The 9,034-nt window shown below is 42.5% G+C and overlaps 2 protein-coding genes across 2 annotated transcripts; one reads left to right on the top strand and one right to left on the bottom strand.

The window, feature by feature from the left end:
* Positions 1-682: 682 nt before the first annotated feature.
* On the top strand, positions 683-4,630 carry EAH_00057830 (excision repair protein rad15, putative; the record flags this gene model as incomplete). Its single annotated transcript, XM_013393696.1, has 8 exons — positions 683-869; positions 1,213-1,272; positions 1,511-1,662; positions 2,003-2,149; positions 2,391-2,511; positions 2,727-2,780; positions 3,486-3,647; positions 4,142-4,630. Coding segments are annotated over 8 exons (1,372 nt in total), but the record flags the coding sequence as incomplete, so codon positions are not given.
* A 1,340-nt stretch (positions 4,631-5,970) lies between these two features.
* Positions 5,971-8,886, bottom strand: EAH_00057820 (hypothetical protein; the record flags this gene model as incomplete). Its single annotated transcript, XM_013393695.1, has 3 exons — positions 5,971-6,042; positions 6,287-6,493; positions 7,012-8,886. The coding sequence occupies 3 exons, from the start codon at positions 8,884-8,886 to the stop codon at positions 5,971-5,973; spliced, it is 2,154 nt and encodes a 717-aa protein (XP_013249149.1).
* Positions 8,887-9,034: the final 148 nt, after the last annotated feature.

Below are 9,034 nucleotides of genomic sequence, written 5' to 3'. Positions count from 1 at the left end.
ATATATTGTATATATTATATATAATATATTATATATTATATATTATATATTATATATTATATATTATATACTATAGATTATATATTATATTATATATTATATACTATATATTATATATTATATATAATATATAATATATAATGTGTATAATAATATATTTCATGCATTGTATATTATATATAATATATCATATATTATATTATGTGTATATTATTCTCTTACCTTTATTATATTATATTTGTTTTGATGATTTGTTTGTTTTTGTTTATTTTGTTTTCATAGGCGTTGCTGCTGGCTCTTCAAGTTACAGATTTAGAGAGGCTGCTCCCTTTAACTCTTGTTGCAGACTTCTGTACTCTCGTGGGCACCTACTGGTAAACCCTAAACCCTAAACCCTAAACCCTAAACCCTAGCATTGCGTCGGCCCACGGATTATTATTCTGCTATAGTGTTTCTCTTTCGTGGTGTATCCCTTGGAATAGGGCTTACTTACCTTTTCGTCTTTAGGGTTTAGGGTTTAGGGTTTAGGGTGTATGGTTTAGGGTTTAGAGGCTCGGGTTTAGGGTTCAGGGTTTAGGGTTCAGTATTTAGGGTTTAGGATTCAGTGTGTGTGGTATAGGGTTTGTGGTATAGGGTTTGTGGTTTAGGGTTTGTGGTTTAGGGTTTAGGGTTTGCGTATCAGGGACGGGTTTATAGTGATAGTGGACCCTTACCCGGAGGCTTCGGGCTTGCACGACCCCTTATTGCAATTATGTTGTTTAGATGCATCGCTAGCTATGCAGCCTGTTCTTCGTCGGTTTAATACAGTTATTCTTACATCTGGGACAATATCTCCTCTTGAATTATATCCGAAGATACTTGCCTTCGTTGTAAACCCTAAACCCTAAACCCTAAACCCTAAACCTTAAACCCTGAGCGAGGGGCGCAACAACACCTTTTCTTGCAGTCGTTGTGCATCCTAAACCCTAAACCCTTAACCACAACAAATATCATTAACCCTAAACCCTCAGAGATAACACAGTGCCCTTGCCTTGGATATAAACCCTAAACCCTAAACCCTAGAGAAACACCAAACCCTGAACAGCCCCTTCGCAACCACAAAACCTCCGAGCTGCTGCGCTGCAGCACCAGGCCATGCCGATACTCCAAGCGGAGGGTTTAGGGTTTAGGGTTTAGGGTTTAGGGTTTAGGGTTTTTGGGGGTGTGACTCAGCCGCTCATTGCAGAGTCTTTTCCTGTCTCCATGGAGCGAGCGTGCTTCTGCCCGATGATTGTTGCTCGAGGCGCAGACCAGGCAAGCAACCGCAGCTAAACCCTAAGCCCTAGCTAATATAAAACCCTAAACCCTAGGTGGCCTAAAACCCTAAACCCTAGCTAAACCCTAACTAAGAGTTCAGCACAAGCGGAGGGGTGACGACGTGAGGGTTGCGCGGGAGCGGCGCCCACCTTTTAACGTGGTGTGAGTCGTACTGGTAAGGGTTTAGGGTTTAGGGTTTAGGGTTTGTGTTTAGGTGCCCTTGACATCCAAATTCGAGTACCGCCACGACGTTAGCGTGCTGCGCAACTACGCAAATCTTCTTCTTGATTTGTGCAAAGCAGTGCCTGATGGTTTAGTTTGTTTCTTTCCTTCATATGCCTACATGGAGACCGCCATGTCTTACTGGTGAGGGTTTAGGGTTTAGGGTTTAGGGTTTAGGGTTTAGGGTTTAGGTCCCGGCTGGCGTGCTGACAGCCTGAGGGAAAGCCATGTGCTTACAAACACACAGGATATTCAAGTTTAGTTCTTACGGCTTAAGGCAGCTTCGTAATTGCAGGGAATCAATTTAGGGTTTAGGGTTTAGGGTTTAGGGTCCGTTGGTCATGAGGCTCATGTTAGCCGCTTTTCGGATTGCAGGCCGTCCTAATCGTTGAATCCTGAGCGGCGATCTGTGGGCGCTCGCCTGGGGCTTTAGGGTTTAAGGCTATTAAGGGTTTAGGGTTTAGGGTTTGGGGTGTATGTGCAGGTACGAGAACGGGTTTCTAGCTCAAGTGCTAGAGCATAAGTTGGTGTTCTTAGAAACCAAAGATGTCGTGACTACAACCCTTGCACTTTATAACTTTAAGAAAGCCTGCGACTGCGGCAGAGGGGCAGTTTTCTTTTCGGTTGCAAGGTAGGGTTTAGGGGTATTAAGGGTTTAGGGTTTAGGGTTTAGGGTTTGGAGGTTTGGGTGCACTTCAGGGTTAGAAAAGAGCAGCCAGAAAACCTGCACTGGGTCGCATCAGGGCGCAGCAACCCATTGTAGCAATGTAGGGTTTAGGGGTATTAAGGGTTTAGGGGTATTAAGGGTTTAGGGGTATTAAGGGTTTAGGGTTTAGGGTTTAGGGTTTAGGGTTTAGGGTTTGTGTGATTAGGGGCAAGGTGGCAGAAGGCGTCGACTTTGATCGCCACTTTGGGCGCTGTGTGGTGTTATTTGGGATTCCTTTTCAATACGCCTTGTCTAGGGTTTTAAAAGCCAGGCTGGACTTCCTGAGGGTCAGCTAGGGTTTAGGGTTTAGGGTTTAGGGTTTAGGGTTGAGGGGTCGAGGCGCAACGCTCGCTCGAATTTCGATGATTCAGGGTTCAGGGTTTAGGGTTTACGGTTAGGGTATCCGGCTCTCGGTCAAGAAGTAGGTTCAGGGTTTGGGGTTTGGGGTTTAGGGTTTAGGGTTTAGGGTATAGGGTTTAGGGTTTGTGGTTTTTGCTGGTAGGAGCGGTATCAAATCCAAGAAAGTGAATTCTTAACCTTCGACGCGATGCGTCAGGTAACGCGCGGTGCTGCTGCTGCTGCTGCTGTTGCTGTTGCTGTTGCTGCTGCTGCTGCTGTTGCAGGTGTCATTGTTGCTGTGCTTGGCTTGCTGCTGCGTATGCTGCTCCGTCTGCTGCTGTCTTTGCTGCTGCTGCTGCTGCTGCGTTAGTTCCTGTTGCATCTTCTGTATGCAAAGCAAGCATAGGCTTTAGGGTATAGGGTTCAGGGGTTTAGGGTTCAGGGGATAATATTTAGGGTTTAGGGTTTAGGGTTTAGGATTTAGGGTTAAGGGTTATTAAGGGTTATTAGGGGTTATTAAGGGTTAGTAAGGGTGATTAAGGTCTATTAAGGTTTATGAATTGTTACTAAGGGTTTATGAAGGGTTTATGAAGGGTTTATGAAGGGTTTATGAAGGGTTTATAAAGGGTTTATGAAGGGTTATGAAGGGTTGCTAAGGGTTATGAATTGTTTCTAAGGGTTTATGAAGGGTTTATGAAGGGTTTATGAAGGGTTGATAAGGGTTATTAGGAGTTATAAAGGGTTTATGAAGGGTTTATGAAGGGTTTTTAAGGGTTGTTAAGGGTTATTAGGAGTTATAAAGGGTGTATGAATTGTTTGTAAGGGTTTCTAAGGATGCTGAAGTGTTATAAAGGGTCATTAGAGATGTTTTTAAGAGTAAAGAACTGCATAACAATGTGTTTGTTTGTGTATATATGTACAGGCGGCTCAATGCGTAGGCCGTGTCATCCGTTCAAAGAGAGACTTCGCATTGATGATATTTGCTGATGCACGCTTCTCTCGTCCAGACAAACGCAATAAATTGCCGCCTTGGATTACCCGATATTTAGACCAAACAAATTTAGCACTCAACACCGAAACTGCTGTACGATACACCGAACACCCTCATACATACACCCTATCTATATAATATATATGTATATATTATATATATAACATATATTGTATATATATAACATATATACATAGATATATAACATATATATATATATATATATATTGTGTAGGTGTATGCAGATATATATATATATATATATATTTATATACGTAGACATATATGCATTCATATGTATATAGGCATATATGTATTTATGATCATATATATGTATATATATACATATATACATATATATATACATGTTTATATGTATGTATGCATATATATGTGTATGTATATTTTTGTTTATATATGCTATGCATACGTGTGTGTATGATGCATCCATATATATATATATATATATATATATATATTATACATATATCTTCTGTACATATTACTATCTGTTTATCTTTGTTTATATCTGCCTCAGTTATATGCATGCAGCGATTGAATTTTTTTTGTTTTTGTTTGTATTTCAGGTGTCTGTATGTCGTTCTTTCTTGCGGTCTATCAGTCAGCCTGCTGTCTCTTCTGCTGCTCTTCGTTTAGATGCTGCTGCGTTATCTGATTGGCAGCGCTGCTGGCTGCAGGTAACGCGCACCCTGTCTCTAGACCCTCAAATGTGTGCATTAGCTCCGCTGCAGCAGAAGCAGCTGCAGCTCAAACAGCAGGAGCAGCAGCAACAGCAGCAACAGCAACAGCAACAGCAACAACAACAGCAGCAGCAGCACAATAAGCGCAAACGCAGCTTCGATTTGGGATCAGAGTCAACACAAAAAAAGGAAGTGGCTTCGAACCCAAATGCTGCTGCTGCTGCTGCTGCTGCTGCTGCTCCTACTGCTCCTACCGGTGCCGATGGACATGCAGCAGCAGCAGAAAAGGCAGCATCCGTAGCAGCAGATGCTGCTACTGCTGCAGATGCTGCTCCTGCTACTACAGCAACACATCAGCAAGCAGCTGCACCATAGCCGGTGCTCCCCTAACCCCTGCAGCAGCTGCTGCTGCAGCAGTTAGGTGTTATTTTGATTGTTTATGCCAAGACAGCCGAATTCTGTTTGTCATGAAGTATTAATAATATGAGCTGTAAAGGGGGCCCCCAGGCATTGGGGTGAGAGCTCATCTAAACCCTAAACCCTAGACGCGAAAGCCTAAACCCTAACTAGAGTTGTCTGAATGGCTTGCAGCTGTTGTTGCTGCTGCTGCTGCTGCTGCTACTGCTGCTATCTCCATAATCTGCTGCAGATGGTGGCCTCATGCCTGCATGATACGACCTCTTTAATGCTGCTGGTGCTGCTGCTGTTGCAAGTCAACTCTTGCTGCTGCTGCTGCTGCTGCTGCTGCTGCTACTATTCCAGCGCTTGCTGCTGCTGTTGTTGATGCTGCTATTCCAACTGCTGCTGGCGGTACTCTAGCTCCTGCTGCTACTCCATCTCCTGCTGCTGCTGTTGCTGCTGCTGCTGCTGCTGTTACTCTATCTCTTGCTGCTGCAGCTTTTTATCTGTCCTATTGATAGCTAAGAGGCCTAGCTGCTGCTACAGCCTTAATGACAAGAGAATAATAATGAGTTGAATAGAAGACAGAGACAGACAAAGGAGACACATAATTATATTTGTTTATATTTATATTTCGCTTCAGGCGCGAGTAGTATAACTCTGCTGCCAAAGGCTCGCAGTTGAGGCTGACAGTAAAAAGAAAAGAATTAATTAATTAATTAATTAACTAATTAATTACAAGTAGAGGAGACAGCAATTAATTTATTAATCAATTGCTGTCTCCTCTACTTGTTTAGGAGGCAGCAGAGCGCCTTTATAACGCTAGGGGGTGATATATATATTTCTTTGTATGTTTAATTAGTATATTAATTAAATAATATTTAACATAATTAAATATTATTTAAATACTGTAAAGAAATATATATACATATATATATATATATATAGATATAGATATATGTATATGTATATGTATATGTTGATAATAAAGTTTTGTATGAATTGCTTGTGTATTGATATGATAATATCAATAGGCTTTAAACTTCAGCAAAATAATTACTCAGCTTGTACTTGCTGCTGCTGCCACTCATTATCATCCCTACGATAGAAAATCCAGGGCTTTCTATTGAGTGTAGGTATTGCAGGTGTACATAAAATAATTTGTTTAAGAGGCACTAAGAGAGCAGCAGGGGGTCTTCTCTCTTTCTCATAGAATTGTATAGCTGTTTTAAGCAATCTAGCTAATAAAATATTATGCTGAGCTGAGATACGTACTGAAGCAGCAGCTGTCGGTCTATCATACACAGGAATAGCATCTAATACATAATGAAGCCACTCATGTCTTCTTGCTGCTGCACCAAGTACTTCACTTGCAGCAAAAACTGTATCTGTTAAAACTAACGCGAAACCTAGCTTCTCTACAGCATATTTAGGGCTTACGGCGTCTACTTTTTCTTTTCTTTTATGTACAAAGTGCTCTACTAACTGCTCAAGATTCTGCATGAGAGCAAGCAAATCTGTAGAGGATACAACAGGCTTTTTTAAGATATTTTTTATTGCTATTGCTGAGTTCGTCTCTGTCATTGTTCTTCTTCCTGTTAATACCCAGCCCTTTCTTTGAAATGGTCTTACTTTTGCATCCTTTTCAACTTCAGGAAGTCTATAAAATGGATGTGTCTTAAGGTTCATACGCCGACGTAGTTGCTGCTCGTATTGCTGCTGCTGCTGCTGCCCCTCCTCCTCATACTGCTGCTGCTGCTGCTGCTGCTGCTGCTGCTGCTCTTCCTGCTGCGGCATCTGTTGAAGAGGTACAGAAGCGAGAAAAATAGCTGAATGTCCCTAAAAAATATCAAAATAACAAAAAGAATAATCAATCATTCAGGTGTATAGGCAGTGCAAACAGCAAGCAACAAAATATAAAGAAGAAGGTGTATAATAAAAAAAATAAAAAAAGGAGACACAAACAAATTTAAAAAAAAGAAAATTAATAATCTTCATATTATTATATCTTCTGCTGTTTCTTAGACATCCTACACCAAACAACTTCACGCTTTTATATTTATTATTTATTTACTTATTTCTTTACTTATTTATTTATTTATTTATTTGTTTGTTTGTTTGTTTGTTTGTTTGTTTGTTTGTTTGTTTGTCTGCTTGTTTGTTTTTCTGTCTGTTTGTGTTTGTATATTTGTGTGTCAATGCATATTTATTTGTATATTTGTATATTCTTCTTTTGCTGCAGCATAATTAGTTTTCTTCTTTCGTTTTGTTTGTTTCTACAGCAACAGCAGCAGCAGCAGCAGCAGAAGCAGCAGCAGCAGAAGCAGCAGCAGCAGCAGCAGCAGCAGCAGCCTCACCAGGAAGTCTTCGATCTCTTGACTCCAAAGAAGATAGGTAGTAGGCGTCTGAACTAAATAAGCTAGATATCGAGGCGTCCTTCTCCTTCTCTTTGAGGTTGCTCCTGCCCGTATTCTTTTTTCTTCGTCTGTTGCTTCAGACTGAGACACTGAAGGATGTATAATAATTACACCGTGAGGGGGCCCCGGGGGTTTAGAAGGTTGCGCTGCTGCTGCGGCTCCTGCAGACAGCACCTCTGCTGCTGCTCCTGCTGCTGTTGCTGCTAGTGATTCTGCTGCTGATTCTGCTGCTGCTGCTGATTCTGCTGGTGCTGGTGCTGCTGCTGCTGCTTCTGGTGTCTCCATTATTGAAAGGGGAGAAGAACTGTCTCCTGATATGTCTCCTACAAGCAAATGCACCACCTCTGTGTCTTCTGTCTCTGCTGCTGCCTCTGATGCTGTCTCTGTCTCTGCTGCTGCCTCTGATGCTGTCTCTGTCTCTGCTGTTGATTCTGCTGCTGTCTCTGTATCTGCTATTGATTCTGCTGCTGTCTCTGGATCTGCTATTGATTCTGCTGCTGCCTCTGTATCTGCTATTGATTCTGCTATTGTCTCTATCTCTGCTGCTGCCTCTGATGCTGTCTCTGTCTCTGCTGTTGATTCTGCTGCTGTATCTATATCTGCTGCTGATTCTGCTGCTATTGTCTCTATCTCTGCTACTGCCTCTGATGCTGTCTCTGTATCTGCTGTTGATTCTGCTGCTGTCTCTGTCTCTGCTGCTGATTCTGCTATTGACTCTGTCTCTGCATCTGTACCTTCTTCTCTCCGTCCCCATGTTGCAGCAGCACCAGCTGCTGCAGCAGCACCAGCTGCTGCAGCACCAGCACCAGCTGCTGCAGCACCAGCACCAGCTGCTGCAGCAGCACCAGCTGCTGCAGCACCAGCACCAGCAGCAGCAGCAGCTGCTGCTGCTGCTGCTCTTTCTGCTGCGCGTGCTGCTTCTGCTGCAGCACTAGCAGCAGGCTCACTCCGAATTAGGTCTGCCATATGGATTTCTTCTAACTCGAGCTCCCCCAGCCATATATTAAAGAGGTTTTCATCTTCATCTTCTGCTTTTAAACCTTCACTCTTGCCTGTTAGTGTTTCTTCTACATATCTTAAGACAGACTGACGTGCATGCTCATGTCCTTCTACAGTTTGTCGTCCTCCTTCGCTCTTCTCTGATGTATGTGATGCTTCCAAGAGAGCACTAATTGAAGGTATGCTGCTGTAAGGCAGAGGCACTTCAACTAAAACCCCTGAAGCCTTTAACTCCTTGTGTCTCCTTTGCTTCCTTGGTGCAGGCCGACGAACCTCTTCTTCTTCTTCTGTCTCTTCTTCTTCTGTCTCTTCTTCTTCTGTCTCTTCTTCTTCTGTCTCTTCTTCTTCTTCTGCTGCTGCTGCTGCTGCTGCTGCTACTCTTCCTCTGCCTTTTGATGTCTGTGGTGTTTGCAAGCGAGCAGCAGCAGCAGTTCTTCTAGAAGACAGCGGCTTCTCAATTAACTGTCTCCGCTTCCTTATCCCTAACTGTCCCCTTTGCTTTTTAGCTGGAGGGAGATACTCTTCATCATCATCATCATCAACAACTTCTTCTTCTTCTTCTTCTTCTTCTTCTTCTTCTTCTTCTTGTTCTTTCTTTGCTTCTTCTTCTCTCGTTTGTGTTGTCTGTGGTGTTTGTAAATAGGCAGCAACTGAAGAAGTGCTAGTAGAAGGGACAGGCCCCTCCTGTATCTGTCTCCTTTGCTGCCCCGTTAAGACGATATGCTTCTCATTATCTTTTTCTTTTACTTGTTCTTGAACAAGTTGCTGCTGTTGTCCTATGCTTATATCTTCAAGCCAAGCATCTTCTTCTAACAACTGGGTAAAAGAATATTCAAAGGGTATGGGAGGGATAGGAGCGAAGCTACTTAGATCTGTACATAATGATTGCAGCGCATCCTCTTCATTATCTTGATTATTATCTTCTTTGTCTGTCTCCTGTCTCCTAGCTAATCTTCTTACTGTA

This window comes from Eimeria acervulina, genomic scaffold (genome assembly GCF_000499425.1).
Source record: "Eimeria acervulina Houghton genomic scaffold, Eah_scaff1270, whole genome shotgun sequence".
NCBI lineage: Eukaryota > Apicomplexa > Conoidasida > Eucoccidiorida > Eimeriidae > Eimeria > Eimeria acervulina.
Note: the sequence above shows the minus strand (reverse complement) of the source record. Positions and strands in the feature narration are given on the sequence as shown.